Source organism: Tiliqua scincoides, chromosome 1, assembly GCF_035046505.1.
Source record: "Tiliqua scincoides isolate rTilSci1 chromosome 1, rTilSci1.hap2, whole genome shotgun sequence".
NCBI lineage: Eukaryota > Metazoa > Chordata > Lepidosauria > Squamata > Scincidae > Tiliqua > Tiliqua scincoides.
Window position 1 is genome coordinate 308580187 of NC_089821.1, and position 21403 is coordinate 308601589.

At 43.5% G+C, this 21403-nt stretch overlaps 1 protein-coding gene across 1 annotated transcript in view; it reads left to right on the forward strand.

Annotated features, from left to right (window-relative positions):
* The window catches only part of PELI2 (pellino E3 ubiquitin protein ligase family member 2), an 87767-nt gene that overhangs the window by 51127 nt on the left and 15237 nt on the right, over positions 1-21403 (forward strand). Inside the window, exon 3 of the mRNA XM_066629824.1 lies at positions 19548-19649. Coding sequence (XP_066485921.1) covers positions 19548-19649 — 102 coding nt within the window. The remainder of the gene's footprint in view (positions 1-19547; positions 19650-21403) is intronic.

Below are 21403 nucleotides of genomic sequence, written 5' to 3' on the forward strand. Positions count from 1 at the left end.
GCAGACAAGTTGGTTGGAGCTCTCAGGTTGCAGTCCTCTCCACACCTTCCTGGGAGGAAGCCCCACTGACTACAGCAGGGCTTACTTGTGAGTAGACCTGTACAGGAGGAGGCTGAGGCTACAGCCCTCCACACCTTCCTGGGAGTAGCCCAGGGACTACATTGGGGCTTACTCTTGAACAGACCTGCACAGGCTCCCACTCACCAGTACTTGCGCTTGGCCTTGAGCAGGCTCCAAGGCTACCATCCCAGGCACCCTTTCCTGGGAGTAAGCTTCATCTGCTGTAATGGGGCTTACTACTGAGTAGACACACAGGATGTCTCCTCTGCTGTGGAGGAAAAGCCTCTCCTAGTGCTGAGTGGGGACCTGCTCAAGGATAGGCGGGCTGCAAGGGCTTGCAATGGCTGAGGAGAGGGCGGCTGAGGATTGGCTGGTGGTCAGCCAGTGAAGGGCCCTGAGCCATTCCAACAGAAAAAGCCAGGAGTTTGCTGGATGCTGATTGGCTGAACCTGCTGGAGAGTTGGGGAAGGGAAAAACAGGGACCTTAAGCCTGCAGAGCGGGCAAAATTGAAAAGGGAAACCAATGCGGGGCAGGTGGGGGTGAAGGGAGAGGAGGGCAGTGAGCTCAGGGGCGGAGGGAAGCAGCTTGCCCTCCCAACACAGGTGCTTCCTGTTACCCCCTTTGCCACTTTCCCTGGGAGGAGCCGCAGCAGACAGCTGAAAGAGCCACATGTGGCTCTAGAGCCGCAGGTTGCCGACCCCTGCCTTATGCAGTGGGCCATCCATATCCGCAGATTTGGAACCTGCGGATGGATCCACTGACGACCTCCCAGACGTGACCTGGTCATGTTCAGAGTGTCCAGGTGACCCAAATCCCCAGATCCAAACATCCATGCATTTTGATATTTGGGGATTTCAGAACAGAACCCCTGCAGATAACGAGGGTCACCCTGTACTTGGTTTCTTCCATTGCATCATATATGTGGATCATATGCTGGAAGATCTGAGTGGTGCCTGTCTGGTAAATATTTGACATTTTATAGTCTCTGCTGTGACATTTTTATAGTCTCTGCTCTGTATACACTTCATGCCCTTGGTACCCTTAGAAGCATTCTGGGAAGTTTTTGATCGTTCATTCATTCATTCTTTTGCTTCTGTTTAGAAACAAGCAAGTTCAACACTTGATTTTTCATCCTATGGCTAATGTCATAAGAACAGCCCCACTGGATCAGGCTATAGGCCAATCTAGTCCAGCTTCCTGTATCTCATCCTGGTGCCCTCCCTTGCATCTGGCATTCTGACATAACCCATTTCTAAAATCAAGAGGTTGCACATACACATCATGGCTTGTAACCCGTAATGGATCTTTCCTCCAGAAACTTGTCCAATCCCCTTTTAAAGGCATCCAGGTCAGATGCCGTCACCACATCCTGTGGCAAGGAGTTCCACAGACCAACCACACGCTGAGTAAAGAAATATTTTCTTTTGTCTGTCCTAACTCTCCCAACACTCAATTTGAGTGGCTGTCCCCTGGTTCTGGTGTTATGTGAGAGTGTAAAGAGCATCTCCCTATCCACTCTGTCCATCCCCTGCATAATTTTGTATGTCTCAACCATGTCCCCCCTCAGGCGTCTCTTTTCTAGGCTGAAGGGGCCCAAACGCAGTAGCCTTTCCTCGTAAGGAAGGTGCCCCAGCCTCTCTTTTGCACCTTTTCCATTTCCATGTTGCAGGTTAGTGGAGGGATTCAGAACTGCTTTAGTGTTCCTTTATGTTGTTTGCATTAGATTATGAATAATCTTCCATTTATCCACACATTTTATTTTTATTCATGTAAAGAGTTTTTTTGTAACATTCTGCCTCTGAGAAGGCAAGGGCACTTTCAACATTTAAAATATGCAAATACAACTATGGAACATAATATCCATGTAAATGCTATCTGAGAGACTGTGCCTGGGATCAAGCTGAAGGTGAGTATTTTTTGAAATAAAAAGTTGGAGATTACTTTTGAACATTTTTCCTATTACCTGTCTGTGCTCAGAGTGTTTATATTTTTGATGTTGCTTCACTTAAAGAGAAAAGTATAGGATGCATGCTCTGTCTTATAGCTGCTATTGCTCCAAACCATCATTTCCTCTGTCATTTTTTTTCCCCTTCTAATACTAGCTTCCAGGCAGATAAGTCATCTGTTTGATAAATGGCAGAATGTTTCCCCGCACTGATTCACAGTGCTACAAATAAACCAAATCTGTTCTTGGAAGGGGGGGGGGGGAGAGAAAAACAACAACTTCAGCCCATTATTTACATTGCTGTTTCACTGGTGCTATAAAATAACCTAGACTGTAGCTGTCTTTTGCTGAACTGTGTTTTATCTTTCATCTCCTACTTTTTTCATGGTAAACCCTAGAAGCCTGTCTAAACTAGTAAACAATTAGAGAAATGGCAAGCTCTGAATGCTGGAATTGGAAGTTTCTAGACTGCAAATCTCAGATTCTTCACAGCTGTGTTGTACTATTCTGGCTGAACTTGTCTTTTGTTAGGCATAGGGCCTGGGAGGCTTACAGCCAAATCTGTAAGACTCTAGCCTAGCCTAGCAGCTGTTGACTTTGCTAGGTATATTTATAACTTCTATTTCTTGAGTAGAAAATGTTTAGGTCACTGTCGTGATTGCAGACTTGTTTCTTTTTAAAAGCAGATATTTAATAATTCTGTACAAATATGAGATCCTGTTTCATAAGTTGTGCTTATTGCTTTGCTTTCACAAGGGAGAATCAGCATAGCTTCTGTAAGGGTAAGTCTTTTCTCACGAACCTTCTAGAATTCTTTGAAGAGGTCAACAGGCATATATCTGAACTTTCAGAAGGCGTTAGATATGGTCCCTCACCAAAGCCTACTGAAAAAACTCCACAGTCAGGGAATTAGAGGGCAGGTCCTCTCATGGATTGAGAACTGGTTGAAGACGAGCGAACAGAGAGTGGGTATCAATGGGCAATTTTCACAGTGGAGAGAGGTGGAAAGCGGTGTGCCCCAAAGATCTGTCCTGGGACCAGTGCTCTTAACCTCTCTATAAATGACCTGGAGACAGGGTTGAGCAGTGAGGTGGCTAAGTTTGCAGACAACACCAAACTTTTCCGAGTGTTGAAGACCAGAAGTGATTGTGAGGAGCTCCAGAAGGATCTCTCTAGTCTGGCGGAATGGGCAGCAAAATGGCAGATGCGTTTCAATGTGAGTAAGTGTAAAGTCGTGCACATTGGGGCAAAAACTCAAAACTTCACATATAGGCTAATGGGTTCTGAGCCGTCTGTGACAGATCAGGAGAGAGATCTTGGGGTGGTGATGGACAAGTCAATGAAAGTGTCGACCCAATGTGCTGCGGCAGTAAAGTAGACCAATTCTATGTGTGGGATCATTAGAAAAGGTATTGAGAACAAAACGGCTAATATTATAATGACGTTGTACAAATTGATGGTAAGGCCACACCTGGAGTATTGTGTCCAGTTCTGGTCGCCGCATCTCAAAAAGGATATAGTGGAAATGGAAAAGGTGCAAAAGAGGTCAACTAAGATGAGTGCTGGGCTGGGGCACCTTCCTTATGAGGAAAGGCTACGGCGTTTGGGCCCCTTCAGCCTAGAAAAGAGACGCCTGAGGGGGGACATGATTGAGACATACAAAATTATGCAGGGGAAGGATAAAGTGAATAGAGAGATGCTCTTTACACTCTCACATAACACCAGAAGCAGGTGGCATCCACTAAAATTGAGTGTTGGGAGAGTTAGGACAGACAAAAGAAAATATTTCTTTACTCAGCATGTGGTCAGTCTGTGGAACTCCTTGCCACAGGATGTGGTGATGGCATCTGACCTGGATGCCTTTAAAAGGGGATTGGACAAGTTTCTGGAGGAAAAATCCATTATGGGTTACAAGCCATGATGTGTATGTGCAACCTCCTGATTTTAGAAATGGACTGTGTCAGATGCAAGGGAGGACACCAGGATGCAGGTGTCTTGTGTACTGCCTGGGGTATTTGGTGGGGCTGCTGTGAGATACAGGAAGCTGGACTAGATGGCCTGATCCAGTGGGGCTGTTCTTATGTTCTTATGATCTTGGAAACAGGATACAAAAAAAATGCAAGAACTTGTCATGACCTTTGTGATCAGAACAACTGCTGTGCAAGAAAGGTTTGGAAAAGTGTGTGTGTAGATTTGTGGTTTGACTGCAGTCACAAACATTGGTCTTAGCAGCTGGCATAGCTTTAAATCCCTGCTTTAGCCCTACTAGCTGACTAGTTAATGTTTGCTGCAAAACTAGGGTGGAAAACAAGCAGAGTTAGTCAAACTGAAACCCTTTTTGAAAAACTGTCTTGAATTTTGTGATGTAAGATTAGTCTTCTCAAAACTCTCAGGATAAATCTGCTGCAGGTGAAGTAACTATTGTGTTGAATATGCTGTTTGGAGGTCAGTATGTTGCTTACAATGAATGGATAATGAAGCACATTCATTTGTGAGCTGCCCCCTCTGGTTCTCTCCATCATCTCTTACTGACTGCTGCTGAGAGCCTTGCACATGGCTCAACCCTTGCTCATTTCATAAAAGCCAGGATATAATCTTTCAGAGAGGCTTATTTCTGAAAGACTTCAAATTTACAAGCCTTAATCCATCTCCCCACAGCATTAAAGCAGATCTTCTTATAATGTGACAGCAGTGTGATTATACTGCTACTAAATCTGTTTGCAACTACGTGTCTCATATTTTTTTTCATCTGGAGGACACTCTTGTTCAGTACACAAATACTTGGGTTTCCTTGAGTATATTACCCGCTGTTTACGCTGTTCTAATCTATGTAAAGGAAGATAGCAATCCAGCTTTGTCTTCCTTGTTCACAGTAGTCTTGATATCTTCTGAAGGGAAGGATATTGCTTTTGACAAGTTCATATTTGTTATAAACTCACCTACTGCCAAAGAAGCTATTCTGGTGTTCCTGATGTACCATTGTTTTGAACAGATGATGGCTCACATTAACTGAGTTTCAGTCCCAATCAGTAAGTACATTTGTGCAAAATGACATCCATGTGTGTCAACCTAGGTGGGATTTGCCACCATACTTTCTCACCAATCCAGGGGTTTATATATGACAAATAATCCTATTTCAGATCCTGTTGGCTATCTTTCGGCAGTCATCTTCGCTCTGCATGTACCTCAGCAGCACTTACCTAATAAAAGTGGTGGGAGTTTAAAGCCCTGAGAAAACAAGGAGAGCATGAGCTCTGGTAAAGAAGGGCTCCCCCTGAGAGGCAGTCTAGGATGCAGCACCTCTGAGGACTGAAAACCTGCTGGCATAGGACAACCCCATGAGTTTCCAACATTTAGAACTTGTGTTGACCCTTCCAAACTTGCAGATTAAGAAGCAGAAAAGGTACTTGTCATTTGGAGTAGACTATGCCTTGTAAGTGCTTAGAACTGTACTTCATGCTTTTTGAATTGGCGGCTTGGGGAAACACCTCTCAGGAGTAACCATTGATTGTCACTAGCGTATATAAATTGGTCCTAATCCATGGCACACTGAGAAGGTACTAAAATTGTCAAGGCACACCATCAGTCTTTTGACAATTTGCAAGGCACATCATGCTGTTGGTGGGGGCTCACACCCCTAATGCCCCAACTAATAAATGACCCGCCCCCAAACTCCTGTGGCACACCTGCACACCAGTGTGCCATAGCACAGTGGTTGAAAAATGGCTGCCCTAGAGAGAGGTCTAGGATAAACTTTTGCCCATTATTCTAGCATGAATATTTTGTTGAGTATGCACGAGGGGTTGTGAAAAGTGAGCTAAATGCACAAACTGCTTGGATAAAATTTTGGGGCTATACAAACATTTTCAATGGGGCAAGATGAAATACAATTTGTACAATATACAATGTTCTAATTAAACAGTTATTTTGAAGCACAGGGTACCCATTATCTGTAATTATGAAGTAAAGATAGCCAGTATCTGTGTGGAAGAACTTTTGTAGCAATTCACTTAGTGGGAATGTTGAAGATACAAGTTCAAGAAGCAAGATTTGATATTTTTTAGAACCTCTCTGTTTCTACATACTTTAAAATGTATCCTTAATCTCACTTTCTTGGGTTGGACATGGTTAAATGGTTTTCAACTCCACCTGGTTTCACAAAGGTGTATCTGCAATATAAATATTTATTACGAGTTACTCAAAGGTACTAAGCAAGCCTAAGTAAGTGTTACTTCAAATGATATTCATAAGACTTCTCAAGACTGTTATGTCCTGTACCAAGGACATAAATAGCACATCAATATGAGCAAGCAGTAAGCACTGCAGCAGTTATGCAAGCCAAAGCCTTTTCATTTAGAAATATGAAATTTACAGTGATCAAATTCTTACAAAAAAGTTTAGAATGCTGTATTTTTTTTTGGGGGGGGGGAACAATCCTAAAATCTAGACAACTCTGCTACTGGTTCTTTTATGATATATAGTTGGCAACCTTCAGTCTCGAAAGACTATGGTATCGCGCTCTAAAAGGTGGTTCTGGAACAGCGTCTAGTGTGGCTGAAAAGGCCAATTCGGGAGTGACAATCCCTTCCACACTGGGAGCAAGTGCAGTCTGTCCCTGGTCTGTCTCCCTGGCTATGGGCCTTCCTTCTTTGCCTCTTTGCCTCAGACTGTTGTCCAAGTGTCTCTTCAAACTGGGAAAGGCCATGCTGCACAGCCTGCCTCCAAGCGGGCCGCTCAGAGCCCAGGGTTTCCCACCTGTTGAGGTCCACTCCTAAGGCCTTCAGATCCTTCTTGCAGATGTTCTTGTATCTCAGCTGTGGTCTACCTGTAGGGTGCTTTCCTTGCACGAGTTCTCCATAGAGGAGATCCTTTGGGATCCGGCCATCATCCATTCTCACGACATGACCGAGCCAACACAGGCGTCTGTTTCAGTAGAGCATACATGCTAGGGATTCCAGCATGTTCCAGGACTGTGTTGTTTGGAACTTTGTCCTGCCAAGTGATGCCGAGAATACGTCGGAGGCAGCACATGTGGAAAGCATTCAGTTTCCTCTCCTGTTGTGAGTGAAGAGTCCATGACTCGCTGCAGTACAGAAGTGTACTCAGGACGCAAGCTCTGTAGACATAGACACAAGCTCTATGTTCCGTCAGCTTCTTGTTGGACCAGACTCTCTTTGTGAGTCTGGAAAACGTGGTAGCTGCTTTACCGATACGTTTGTTTAGCTCGGTATCGAGAGAAAGAGTGTCGGAGATCGTTGAGCCAAGGTACACAAAGTCATGGACAACCTCCAGTTCATGCTCAAAGATTGTAATGCAGGGAGGTGAGTCCACATCCTGAACCATGACCTGTGTTTTTTTCAGGCTGATTGTCAGTCCAAAATCTTGGCAGGCCTTGCTAAAACCATCCATGAGCTGCTGGAGATCTTTAGCAGAGTGGGTAGTGATAGCTGCTTCGTCGGCAAAGAGGAAGTCACGCAGACATTTCAGCTGGACTTTGGACTTTGCTCTCAGTCTGGAGAGGTTGAAGAGCTTTCCATCTGATCTGGTCCAGATGGTTCTTTTATGAACACTTTTATCTGGTTCTTTTATGAACACTGGGCAAATTACTTACCTGTTGTATCTGACTGTGCACTCTCAGTCATGTACTTGCCTAGAGTGCTGAAACAGTGTTAATTAAACCTCCTTGTTTAGACTCACCTGCTTGCTGATTGTGTGTCCCTTACTTACATCTTGGAAACCTGTGCAATTTATATCATGTTAATATGACATGTCAGCATGTTCTATGCAAATCTTCAATCCCTTGACTGCTCAGACTGACTGAAGTGGGGAGAAGCCCAAATGAATAATGTCTCTTGCATATTTTATGGGGAACACAGCTGTCTGTGTTCTGAGCTGTCTATGATCGTTCAAGAAAGTTGTCTTGGAGTGATGGTAGACAACTTAATCAAAGTGTCAGCCCCGTGGATTAAAAGAAAAGGGATTGAAAATAAGATGGTCAATATTAGTATGCCATTGTACAAACTGATAATAAAACCACATCTTGAGTATTGGGTTCAGTTCTGGTCTCCAGATAGCAAAAAGGAAATGGTGGAACTGGAAAAGTGCAGAAAAGAGCAAAAAAAATTACTGGGCTGACACTCCTTCCTTATGAGAGAAACTACAGCATTTGGAGGTGAAGGTGCCTGAGGGGGGGATTTGATTGAGATGTATAAAATTATGCATGAGATGGATAAAGTGATAGAGGTATGTTCTTTTTACCTCTCATACAACACCAGAATCAGGAGACATCCACTAAAATTGACTGGTGGAAGAATCAGGCCAAACAAATGGAAATTTCTTCCCCAGTGAGTAGTCTGCGGAACTCCTTGCCACAGAAAGTTTGTGTTCAGATCTAGCGTATGTGCCTTTAAAAGGAGCTTGGACAGATTTATGGAAGTCCAGTATAGGTTACAAGCCACGATGATTGTAGGGTACCTCTGAAAACCAATTTTTGTCTCTGAATGCCAGCTTGAAAGGGTGTGGCAACAGGTACAGGTGTCAATTGGAAGCTGTAACTAGTGCAGAATGCGACAGCCAGGGTGGTTACTGGAGCTAGGGGGTTTGATTCTGTCAGACTGCTGTTTCAGGAACTGCATTGGCTGCTCATTCATTTCCAGGCCCAATTCAAAGTGCTGGTTTTGATCTGTAAAGCCCTTTATAGTTTGGGGCTAGGTTATCTGAAGGACCACCTTCTCCCATATATTCCGGCCCACCCTCTTAGGTTATCTGAGGTGACTTTTCCACGAGTGCCACTGTGATGTATATGGCGGGCGGAGACCCCGCCCCTTTGTGTGCGACCGAGCGTGGGGGGCTTACGCTGTCAATGAGAGTTGGTCAGCAGCGGAAAGAAGGACGGGAAGCAGACACAACTGTTTTGCACAGACTGTTTACTCACGTCAAACTCTTGAGATTCATGGGCCTGTTATGTCACAGGCCCCGTCACCTTACACAGACTCGTGGTGTCGGCGCACGGTAGGCTCGTTCCCCGCTTGAGGTTTCAGGCAGAGCTCTCTGGCTGGTGCCTGTCGGCCAGGGGTATGGGTTCCCGAGGGCTGCAGTGCTGTTGTTTGGGGTCAGCTTAGCTGTCCTTAGGAGGGCCCCCTGTACCTCCGGGCTTGCCCCTTGATCAGCTGGCCTCCAATGGAGGTAGTTGGTACCGGGTCCTTGTTTCTGCAACCTCGCCTCTCCGACTCTCACCCCTGGGGCCCGGGCGGGCCTAGGATCGGGGAGTTCCCAGCCCCCGGCCCCTCTCTCTAGGGCCGAGGTAAGCAAAGTTCCCTTTGGGGCCTGGGTTGTCCCAATAAGGCTGGGGTGGCTACCCCCTCTGGCCTTCCCTTCAACCCTGCTCCAAACTGGAGAGGAGTGACCTCTCTCTAGGCTGTCCAGCCTCCTTATGAAGCCAGCCTTGGGCTGGGCCAGCCCCACCCCTTCTGCCCATGTGGCTGCTGGCTGCTCCCAGGAGGCACTAGGTCCTACTCCCAGGGAGGTGTCTTGCCTGGGACCCCAGTCCTGACAGTGCTTAGGTTTTACTCCTGAGGAGGCCCCTACCCTGAGGAGACCCCTGCTCCTGGGGAATTCCTGGCCGCCTGGGCTGAGCCTAGGTGACAGCCACCTTTCTCCCAAGTTTGGGGAATGGCAACACAGGAGCAAGCCTTTTCAGTAGTGGTTCCATAGTTATGGAACTCCTGGGGAATTAAGATCTACCCCCTCCTTCATGGCATTTGGGTGAGGACTTAAAACATCTTTCGTTTTGCATTTGGGATGTCTGTCTCTTGTGCAGTTCCTTGAGTATTTTTGCCCTCCTCCAATTTGTGTCCCCCCATTGTATTTCCAATTTATTTTCTATTGTAGTATTTTCTATTTTTTATTCTATTGTGTATTGTATTTATTTTTATCTGTAAATTGTAAGTTGCCTTGGGCATCTGCTTTCAGCAGAGGTAAGGCGGGTTAGAAATCTTTTAAATACATACATACATACCATCTCTATTGCTGACTGCACTTTCTGCAAACCAAGCTCTAGAATTCATGGCAGTTCTGGTAGAAATGCACAAAAGCATCCCTGTGCTTGAACATGAGTAACTTAGGTTTTATATCATAGTTATGTGATTGGAGGAATAGAACTCACCTGGAGACTTCATCCTACCTTTGGCTGCCCAATCAGTAAGTGTACGCCAATCTCAGAAGGAAGCTTTGCTGCTCCAGCCCTGAAGAAGGATTCAAATCTACATCCAGCTGTCTGGGAATGTCATTTTCAAAGACTGCTGCAGGAACGTGCCCCAGCAGCTTTTACGTTGCTGAATCAGCAGAAATGTTCTGGGTGGTTAGATGTATCCAAAAATAGGGGAGGAAGAAAAGGGCATTCATCACAGTTCCTTGCATAGAAAAGCAGCCCATCACCCAACTTTCTCCAGTGGTTCCTGGGTGGCTCAGTCTTGGCATCTGGGAAGTTCCTCCCTCCTAGGCAAGTAGGGTCATATTATCAGTGTCTTCCTGAGGGGGAGGAGCTCCCCCATCCCCAGACTGATCTTGCCTCTTGGTCAGGTAACAGGGTCATGAACTTGCTCAAGAAAGCAATTCTGAGTTACATTTTTTTTTTTTTCAAAAAAGAAGCTGCTGCAGCATTTTAAAAGGAGCAGTAGTACAGGAAGTCTCTTGCTTTTTCAGGAGCGCAGAGAGGCCCCTAAGGTTGACAAGAATGACCAGCAACTCAACAAGCTGAGTGTGAGGGTAAGGCGCAGCATCCAGGGACCCACCATTTTCTTACCCCCTCCACCGTTCCACGTCTCTGGAGCACTCCAGCTGCTCCAAAGAGCTGGTTTTGTTTTACAAACTTGTTTTGTAGTTTAAAAGTGGGGAGTGTTGCCAGTTCTCAAAGCCATCATTTTTTTGGCAAGAACAGCTAAGTTCCTGCCAGTGTTCATTTCTAAACAGAAGTTGTTTTTTTTTACAGGGAGGGGGTTGGGCTGCTGTTTAAAGCTCTCTCAGGGTAGCCATCTAGACTAGAGAGTCTTTGGCCATCAATACAAAATAGATTTGTGTCAGATTAAATTTATAGTGTCTGGAAACTGTACAGTTATCTGATAGGTTTCAGCTCAACAGTATACCATGCGCAGAGCTGATGTGTACTATTCCTTCACTGGAACTTGGTGTTTCTTGTATTGAGAACTGCTGTCTCATGTGATTGACATGGATGTTGTATTGCAGAATTTAAACTCTCAGTTAATTTTTATCTTGCCTAAGTTTCAACCTAGTACTAGGTACTTACTCCCAAGGAGGCAGCTGGCTTGTTGATTCAGAATAATTGCATGATATTTTTCTCTTGGAAGATGTGCAGTTCAGATAGGCACAAGAATGCTTTTCTTAAAGCTCCCCCTTGTATATATATATATATTTAAAAAAAATTATCCACCTATAGAAAGTATGTGAGACACTAGCTTAGTTCTGGTCTAACATCTGATGATGTACTGGATTTCTAAAGCTCATGAAAGGTGCTTGTACCTGGTTCTGAAGAATTCTCTCCTTCTCCTGCAGCTCCCTGTATGTCACCCCATTTCAAAGAGTGATTCATCCTTGGAAACCACTGCTCAGGAAGGAGAAAAGCTGCTGTGAGGAAGGAGGGGTGGAGATGCTTTTGAGTGAGCTTCCCACATGTGATCAATGTATAACCCAAGGAAAGGAGAAATGATAGAAGGGAGAGACAGGGGACCCCTGTGTGTCTTGGTATATCTTAAGTGGGCTTTTATCAAAACCAGAGATTCCTATACTCCAGTCATAACATACATAACATGTTTATATTTATGTTTAGCCATAAGCATGAGTATAACTAATGATTTCTTATTTAAAATACTTATATCCTGCCTGCCGCTTTGACTTTTCTGAATTAGTGACCAATTTCCATCAGTGCTTGCAAAATGAATGAGATGACAACATGTAACAATCAGATTCAGCTGCATGATAGTATCACTGAAGGCATTTTAAGTGAATAACTGAATGTGTTCATAAATAGTGCTGAAAAACTGTTTAAACAGGGCATTCTTTGGCACTGCCAAAATTGTTCACAGAAAGTGAATAGCTAATCTAACCTTTGAAATAATATTTCATTCTTCTTGTTCTTCTTCTTTAAATTAGCTATGGGTTGACCAATGGCTCCGATGCCAAGAAAGCATGCATATTGCAGAGGGAATTTTTGAAAAATCATGTCACTCACTCACAACAGTACTTCCATTGGCAAGGAAAAAAACAACTGGCCAGGTATCTGGCTGAAAACGAAAGGCAGATGGGAAACCTTTAAAAGACACTCATTATTTCTAATACTCAGATGGATTTTCTCCTTGATACTTGCAAAGCCCATGAGGTTTCCATGGTGATGTTCTTTTTGCTAAAGGTTATAAGAAAATTAGGTTTAATGGCTATATCAGCAGTACAGATCAATTTCACTTCCCAGACTTACTAAAGTCTTATAACATAAAATTCTGATGAATTAATATTAGGCTTGTGTATGTTTAAACGGAATAGCCATCATTTGTGTACAGACTACAATCTAGAACAGTCTACCATTCACACCATATATACTCTCATATAAGTAAAAAATTTATGCCTAAAAATTGAGCCTGAAAACCTGGGTTGACTTATACCCAGATCAATACAGTAAATGAAGCAGCAGCCTCTGGGAAGGTTATGGGAAGCTTAGCAGTTGTCTGGTGAAGGTGGGGAGGGGGGTTGGAAATGGGCTAAGGACGCCCTGGAGGAAAAAGGAGAACTTTTACTAGTAATTACGGTATTCAGATGCAGCCATTACAGCCTCTTCCGCAAACAGGAAGGGAAGTAAAGGCACTTATGGGAACTGTAGTCTATTATGAGAGTTATGAAGTGCAGCATTGTACTCCTCACAAAGCCTGTGGCGGTCCCACAAGCACCTTCAACTCCCTTCCAGTTTGAAGAAGGTAAAATGCCTCCTTGTTTTTCTTCTTGCTGATGCTTCAGAACGTTCCTGGCAAGTCATTTTCAGGTTAAGGGCCTTTTTTTTTTTTTTTTTTTAAACACCAGGATGCAATCCTCATTTCCATCTGAAACAAGTCCCAGGCTACAATTCAGTGCACCATGACTTAAGAATGGCAGCCATTGAAAGCAGTGGGTCTACTTCTGAGTAAATAGGGTTGCAACTATGTGCAGCTGTACTTGTCCACAGTCATTCTTTGTTGTTTGTCTCTCCACTGTGAATTGAATTGCACACCCCCAGTTATGTGTTTTTTGTTGCATGTTATATTTAGAGCCTCTGGCTCAACACAACAGGCATCTTAAAGAAGGATTTGATTAATGGTGCTACTGGTATGTTGTTTACCAGTAAGTACACTTACTCTGATAGCGTTTACAAAAAGGTTGTGAAGATCAGCATTAAAAAAGTTAAGGAATAAAATGTATCTTAGAATCTTTGACAAAATTTTTAATAAATTAGAGACTGTACAGTTCTTAGGTAACAATTACTGGCATATTATTTTTCAGGAACTGGCCTTGGGTAAAATCAGACAAAATTATAGTCAGGCACCCCCGAAGTTTAACCCCTGACTTATCTGAGGGTCATATAAAATTCCATGGTATTTATTTTTTTTTTTACTCAGAACCTGCCCTCAGCTTATCTGTGAGATCGACTTATAAGTGAGCATCTGCGGTGATTGCTATTTATTTCCGACTTCCTTATTGAACAAGTGAGCTGGACTTGTCAGAGTAATATATCTGTTTATTCTTAGTCTGTGCTTTGAGTATGCCTGCATTGGGTCAGTGACCACTTAGGCTGGGTTCTTGCTTAATTACCATGGCATAGTAGTATCTGTAACAGCATCATTGCTTCCTGTGCCGAGCAGTGTTTCTCCAGCTGTAAGTCAGGACCCACTAGGTAGGTCACGAGCCCATTTCATGTGGGTCCCCATTCATTTCAATATTTTGTTTTTAATATATTTGACTTGATGCTACCCTGGTATGTGACTGCATCTGGGGAAATGTTACATACCTGGACTTTTAACAAGCTGCAATGTATAGTCTTTTAACAATGACAGCCAATGGGACTTACTCCTGGGTAAGTGTGAATAGGATTGTAGCCTAGGATGGTTAAGAATTTTCCTGCTTGATGTCACTTCCAGTCATAACCACTTCTGGTGGATCCTGACAGATTCTCATTCTAAAAAGTTGGTCTCAGTGCTAAATGTGTGAGAACCACTGCACTAGAATATATGAGAATCAGGGAGACCCATGTGGCAGGAATCCATCGTGCATCCCATGTTTGATGCTGGTGTGGGGGTGGGAGTGTGGGTTCATTCCATGTGATCTGGGGCTTCTTTCTTTATGCCAGTGGTACAAAAGCAATTGTTAGAATGTTCATGCCACTAAAGGAACCAAAGAACTTGGATCTTAACAACATAAGTGACAGCTATAGAAAGCATAGTCGAGAAGGGGCAGGGAAGGGATGCTGGTCGTAGCTCAACACCAGTAAGATATTCAGAGTGGCTGAATGTAATTCTAAGCTTGTCCCAAGTCTATAATCTCCAACAGTTCAGGGCAGTGGTTCTCAATCTGGGGCATCACAACACACTAACCTGAGGATCGCAGCCTCTGCCCCTTTAAAGGGCAGGGTAAGGGCAAAAGCAGCAACGCAATCCCCAGGATCCTGCCACTGCGGGGGCAGAAGGACTTTTTCTTTAACCTACCTTACCTGCTGCTGGAGTCCAGGGGGTGCGGGGAGCCCTGTGGAGTCCTCTTCAGGGATCCCCGCTGCTTGTAGAAAGTGAAAATAGCTATCGCGTCCCACTTCTCGGTTGCAGTCACAAAACCAGAAGTGGGTTGCAATCGCTATTTTCACTTTCTACAAGTCATGGGGCGCCAGACCATAGAATATTAACTTGAACGTCAGGTGGACTTGTGTTAAAGGTTGTCATGGACTCCTCTTTAGCCAGTGTTATTCAAACTGTGAGGCGCGGCTCATTAGGGAGGCGCCAGGAACTCAAAGGGGAGATGCGGGATGTCCTCTCGCAGCGATACAGTCATGCCCCTGGGTAGAATATGAGCCCGTCTTCTGCCCGTCTCTGCGCTTTTTTTTAAAGCAGAAGAAACAGTTGCTCAGCTGCTAGAGTGGCTGCCGCCGCCCCGCCCTCTTCTCCCTCCACTCCGAGGCTGCCGCCTTCTGTGTTCACTGCATGTTGTTTGCAAAGCTCTCCTTGATCCTTGTCTGGTTGGTTCCTAGTTCCCAGCCTGGGATCGCTTCTCATCAAAGTGAAATCTCTCTTTTCAACCTCCTCCCTTTCAATCTCCAAACCTTCCTGCTTTCCTCCCCCTCCCCTTAAAGTTGTTTCCATGCAGTTGGCAAAGGGGGAGGGGAGAGACAAGCACGCACTTCATTTGGCCAGGACCAGAAAAAGGGTACTGTTTTAAAAGCAATTTATTAATCTTGTTGTTTGACTGAAGAGGAAAGGCTGTATTTTTAAAGTGATGAATCTTGTTATTTGAAGGGAATACTTATCAGCCATTGATGAAGTGATTGCCAGCCCAATCCTATCCATACTTTCCTGGGAGTAAGCCCCATTGACTCTAATGGGACTTGCTTCTGAGTAGACATGCATAGGCCTTACTAAGTCAGTAACGGAGAAGTGGCTAGCAGTTCCTAGCTGCAAAAATGTGAGTAAATAAACAGATTGTTGTCTCTCCTTTGCTGGCCAGAAAGAACAGACAACAAGAATTACAATCCATTGGAATGTTTAACACCTCAGTAGACTGAGAGGCGCCTGATCAAGCAGAATGGAATGCAGCTATGGATCTTCAGTTGGGAGGAGTAAAGAATTATGAGGGGCTAGCAACCAGGCCAACTTTAAGAAGGTTCTGTCCTCAAAAGTTTCTGTTTGGACAGTCTAAATAAGTATGAAGTCACCTCAGCACTATTAGCATAAGAAGTATAATAATTAGTGCACCAAGGGGTGTGCGTGATCTTTCTTGAACACAGTTTTTGGGTGCAATATCCTGCACGCTGCGAGCTCCGTTGTCTACCATGGGCACCTGGCCTCATAGGTAGCCTTGGGGCTAAAAGATCTAAAAGAGTAACTGACCCAGGTGAGAGATAGGGATTAATAGAGATAGCCAGCTAGCTTTATTATTTTATTGCTGATATGTTTCCTAGATGTTTATGCCTCTAGCATTTGCTGCCTTATGTAACCTTATGTACTTAATAAACTAAAATCTTTTACTAAGTTGTTTCATTGCTGTGTATTAATAATATATTTTTAAGATCTGCATTTAATTAATGATATGATTAATATTAATATAGTTAATATTTCTGGCCACTTCCTGTTTAATGATGTCATTTCCAGCCCTCAGGAACATGTTGGGGAGTCATGGCCAACAGCCATGGAGGTCAAGGGAGCCACTGGCTGGGAAAGTTTGAGTACCACTGTCTTAAGCTAATAAGGACAGGGATTGGTTCTGCCTTAAGCAGCAAAACTAAAAATAACTCATTGGGAATATCCTAGTTCTGGGAGGGGGGGAATCAAATGTACTTGAGCAATAGCCATTCACATTAATAACTCAAAATTTTCCGTTAAGTCTGATTGTAAAAATAAATAAATTAATAAACAAAAGGTACTTGTTTCATGCTTTCTGTGTTTTACAGTTACTTGTGCCATTGTATGGTCATTTTTCAGTATCTCCCTTGTTCTAAAGTGACTTCAGGAATAGGGTCCAAAATAAACCTTTTCCTATGTCAGGCAAAGCTACTGGACCTCATCATGAAAAGAAGATTGCTTGCAGTGGCAATTTGTTCTGCCAGACTATTTTGCAAGGCACCCCTAATTATATCTGCCCTTCCTTACTCCAAATATGTAGTCCATATGTATGAACTTTTCCCTCCCCAAATCCCTACTCCTCCTTGGCCCTCTATCTCTTAATCCCTCACCAAAGAACACTCTTTGTATGATCCTGCTTGGATAGCAAACTTCCATTGATCACAACTTATTCCAGCAGAGATTAGGGGCACAATCTTCAGGAAAATAACCATCTTTAGATTAAAGTTTGTAGCTTGAGATGCACACTGATGTTGCAGCTTCTGTTATTCTTTCACATATGTTTATATCTTCATTGTGGGGTTCACACAAGGATCTGACAGTAGCCTCATTAAGATTTATTTAGGTAACAATTAAGAATCATTTCAGTAGCTCCTCTTTTTATTGCGATGTTTAAGTGACTACATTCACTGAATACAAGCATGTGTGGGTTTTCAGAGCAATACTGAAAACCACAATCCTGTAGTTTGCATGACCTGTTAAGGCCACTTTGCACTTTATTTGGCAATAAACCTGGGTTTGCCACAGAATATATGCTGTACTCCATAGCCAATCCTAACTTTCTAATGAGAACATCTCTTTTTAAAAGCATTTATTACATAATCTAAAGTTTGCACATGTGCAGAAAAGGCGCTTCACCTGCGATAAAAATGAGCGTGTGTGTTCCTTTGTTGAGGGAGTGATCATAACTCCATATTGGAGCTCATATTCTTTAAGTGGAACGTGCTGTTTTGTACTTGGTATCTGCAGTTATTTGGCTAACTTAGAAGGAAAAGACCTCTGCTAGTCGGAGGCAATAATCCTGGGCTAAATGGACTTCATATTGAGTAGTGTTGCACTTTTCTTTCTTTTGTCCTTTTTTGTTCCAGATCCATCCTTTTCTGCCTTTTTCTTATCATTCAATCAACTTTCTTCACTGTTTAACAGAATGAAAAGAGATGGATCTTACAGAGTGGGTAGCAGGGAAGTGACAAAGTGCAATCCTATGCATGTCTGCTCATAAACAAGTCCTATTGTGCTCAGTGGGGCATACTTCCAGGAAAGTGTACATAGGATTGCAGCCAAGGCTACTCATCCAGATGGCCAGTAATTAGATGAGCACACAATAATTGGCTCTACTGCAGTCATTGGATAGAGGAAGAGTTGAAGAAAGGGTTTATAGGAATAGGTTTTGAGGAGGAAGTTGATGAATGTTTGTGAATGATGAGTGAATGGTTTTTAGAAAGATTTGCAGCATGAGAGGCAAAAATTTGATTGTGAACTGGAGATTGAAATGGGACAGTTTCTCTTATCTTTGTATTTAGAAACTAGGCTGGAAAATAAAACTTAACAGTGGCAACACAACCTGGAATTCTTCCTGATGCCACTTCATGTCTGCTGCCTCTTGCATAATTACAGGTTGAGCCTCATTATTCGCATGGGTTCCGTTCCAAGCACTCAAAATGCAAAAAAACGCACTGTAGCAATTCAATTTAAAAAACAAAGTTTCGTTGCTCCTGTGATTGAAAAACAGCCTTGCTGACCTTTGTGATGTGAGATAAGAGTCATTAAGAAGACAATCCATCAATCAGTCCTCCTCCAAGGGCTTAGAAAGGGGCTTCACTCAGCCCGTCCCTTCACCAGTGCAAAGCGATCACCTTTCTTTCACTGCTCAGGGGGAAGGGAGGGGTTGCCTGGAGAGAGAAGGATTGATGGATTGTCAGCCAGCTGCCCTCTCTCTCTCTCTCATTAAGGAGGCTATTATTAAAGGACTGTTCAGTTTTTTAAACTGATTTTAAAGGAATGCATTTTTCCCGTTCTCCAGGGATCAGCACATTCCTTCTCATTTGCAGTGGCCATTCGTGTTGAGTCAAATCCGTGTATAAAAAATCCACGTATAAAGAGGCTGGACCTGTACAAAAAAAGCAGCCACTTACTGCACTCCTCTTGCAGAAATGCAAGACTGCTGGTTTGATTTAAAGGGACTGCACAAATGAAGGAGCTTCTTTGTTTGCACAGTTCATGTAAATTGAACCAGTCCTGAACTTCTGTGTTTAAAGGAACAGTGCTTGGAGCAAGGTATCGAGGTGGATGATCCACTTGCTTTTAGTGGTTGGAGAGTGGATCAGTGTGGGTTGCATCTGTGGCTTCCTGGAGGGAGGTGATGGCAGGCCACCCTCCTGTCCCCCTTAATCTGCTTCTGATGCAACCTGTATCACCTCATCTAATGGATGGACTGCCCCTGCTTTACCCATTTCTGCCCAGTCTATAGGGGGGTACACATTTGGTCCCTGTTGCATATATTTTAAAAATAAAATACAGGTATTAGTGCTTCTCCATCAATGTCTTCCCATTCTAATAAGCAAAAACTGTACTCATGAGTGATTCTGTCCTACCTGTTGGCAGAGATTAGTTTAGTACAAAATACATTCTTAATAATTAAAAATAGGAGGAGGTGGTTATTCATTTTTTAGTGGTCTTATCCTATGACCACAGAACTGCTTGTTCTGGAGAACCCAGGAGAATCACGGCTGGAATGGTAACTACATTCCTTCTAGATAATCACTGAAAGGGCATAATCAAACTAAAGCATCTATTGGGAAAACTTGGTAATGTTTTTAATAGCACTTACAAAATAAATGGTGGTAATGAGCTATTCCTGACAAAGGTGTTGCTGAAATAAACAGTTTATTTTATTCTCCAGGCCATCAGCTGTAAAGGGCAACACAGTATCTCCTACACATTGTCCAGAAACCAGACTGTTGTAGTGGAATATACACATGACAAAGATACAGATATGTTTCAGGTAAGTGTACTTAAATTACCTGAATGCAGCTGCTTGTGGGCTGTTGGAACATATATTTTCTAGGTTTTTCCATGCTATGTGTGGATGTGCTAAAGTGAAAATGTCCAGCTTTTTTTCAAGACATTGTGCCAGGTAAAGTATTGGCATGATTGTTACTCCACTCTTCGACATTGAATTTGAGTACACAAGAATGGTGTCCTGGGTGCAGTGTTTAGTTTAGCACGAAATAAGCTGTGTACTGGATTCCCAAGCCTTCTAGGCCCAGGAGGCTCCAAATAATTCCCTTCCACACACCCCCACCATATATTTGTATTTCTTCCAAGTGAGTTTAATGCAGGCTCACATAATTAAAGTTCTGCTATATGCTGCAGAGAAATAGCAGATAATTTGCTGAAGTTTGTAATTTTTATATAGGAAAAAGCAAGTGAGTTATATCCAAATTGCCTCATGGACCTATTAGCTGCATAAGCACACACAAACGTTAAAAAGCTGTAATCAACTGCATGTCTTCCTAGCTCATGTACATGCCACAAAGTAGGTGCTTGTGCTGTCATCATGTGACTACATGTATAGTGCCATTTTGAAGCAGTTTCTGTGTTAAGAGCATTCTCAATAATGAATGTGTCTCTTTCCAACACTAGCCTTCCTCATAACCTATTACACCCTTTGTTTAGTGTGTCATCCTCTTGAAAATCACTACTAGATCTTATTGTTAGCAAAATGCAGGAGCATTCCATGGGCCTTCTAATAGCCTTCTGTCTATGTCCCATTCTTGCTCTTTTGAAAGCACTCCCATTGGGAATGAATGATGACTGCATTATTTATACTTTCATTTAGCATGCTGTCTAGATCTTTCTGATAATATGTGTGTTCATTCAGCCATAAATATATTGAGTTACAGAAGTAGATCGAGTTTAAGGTTGTAGTTTTTTGCAGAAGTACAAAATCAAGCAGTTAAATGTATTTAGATTTCCATTCATGCAGGTGAATTCCATTCATATTTAGTTCTTTGTTCTCATCCACTAGATTCAGTAGATCAGTGGTTCTCAAATTGTGAGTCTGGGGCCCACAAGTGGGTCATGACCCAGTTTTTGGCAGTTTGTGAAAATGACAGGGTAGATTAGGCTATGTGCATCAAGGGTTAAACAACCTTCTACTTGGGGGGAGCACTGCTGCCCAATCACCATTATGGTCACAGAGGTTTGAAGGGCTGGTAAAATGAAACTTTTTTTAGGTGGGTCCCGCTGCTAAAAGATTTGAGAACCACTGCAGTAAATGTTTTCCATATCTTTCATAGGGGCATGAGTGCTCTCATGCATCTTAGGTACAGGTGACCAGCAGGCCATAATTGTGGGTTGGTGAGCAAAGCCAGCCAACAATTGTAGCCTCCAAGGCAGCCCCTTTACTTCCCCTTCCTGTCACGCTCTGCAGCAGGAGAGGACAGTGCAGGGTTGGGCTGTCACGTTGTAGTAGGGTCCCTCCCTGTGCTTTCCCCTCTTGGTTCAGGATAGGAGTAGGAAGTGAGAGTGAAAGGAGGGGGAACAGCAGAGGAAAATGTGGGCACCATGCTTGGCCAAAGCATTCAGGGGTGCCTCAACTGAATGCAGCCACAACAACTTGGAGCAGCAGAAGAAAGTGTGAATTTTGGCAGTGCTCACTGGAGGCATCTGGGGCATCCCCACAGAGCACAGTCAAAGCACTGTCCCCAATCCTTGCTAGAGGGCAAGCATTTATGGAGGCCTGCAGACAACTGC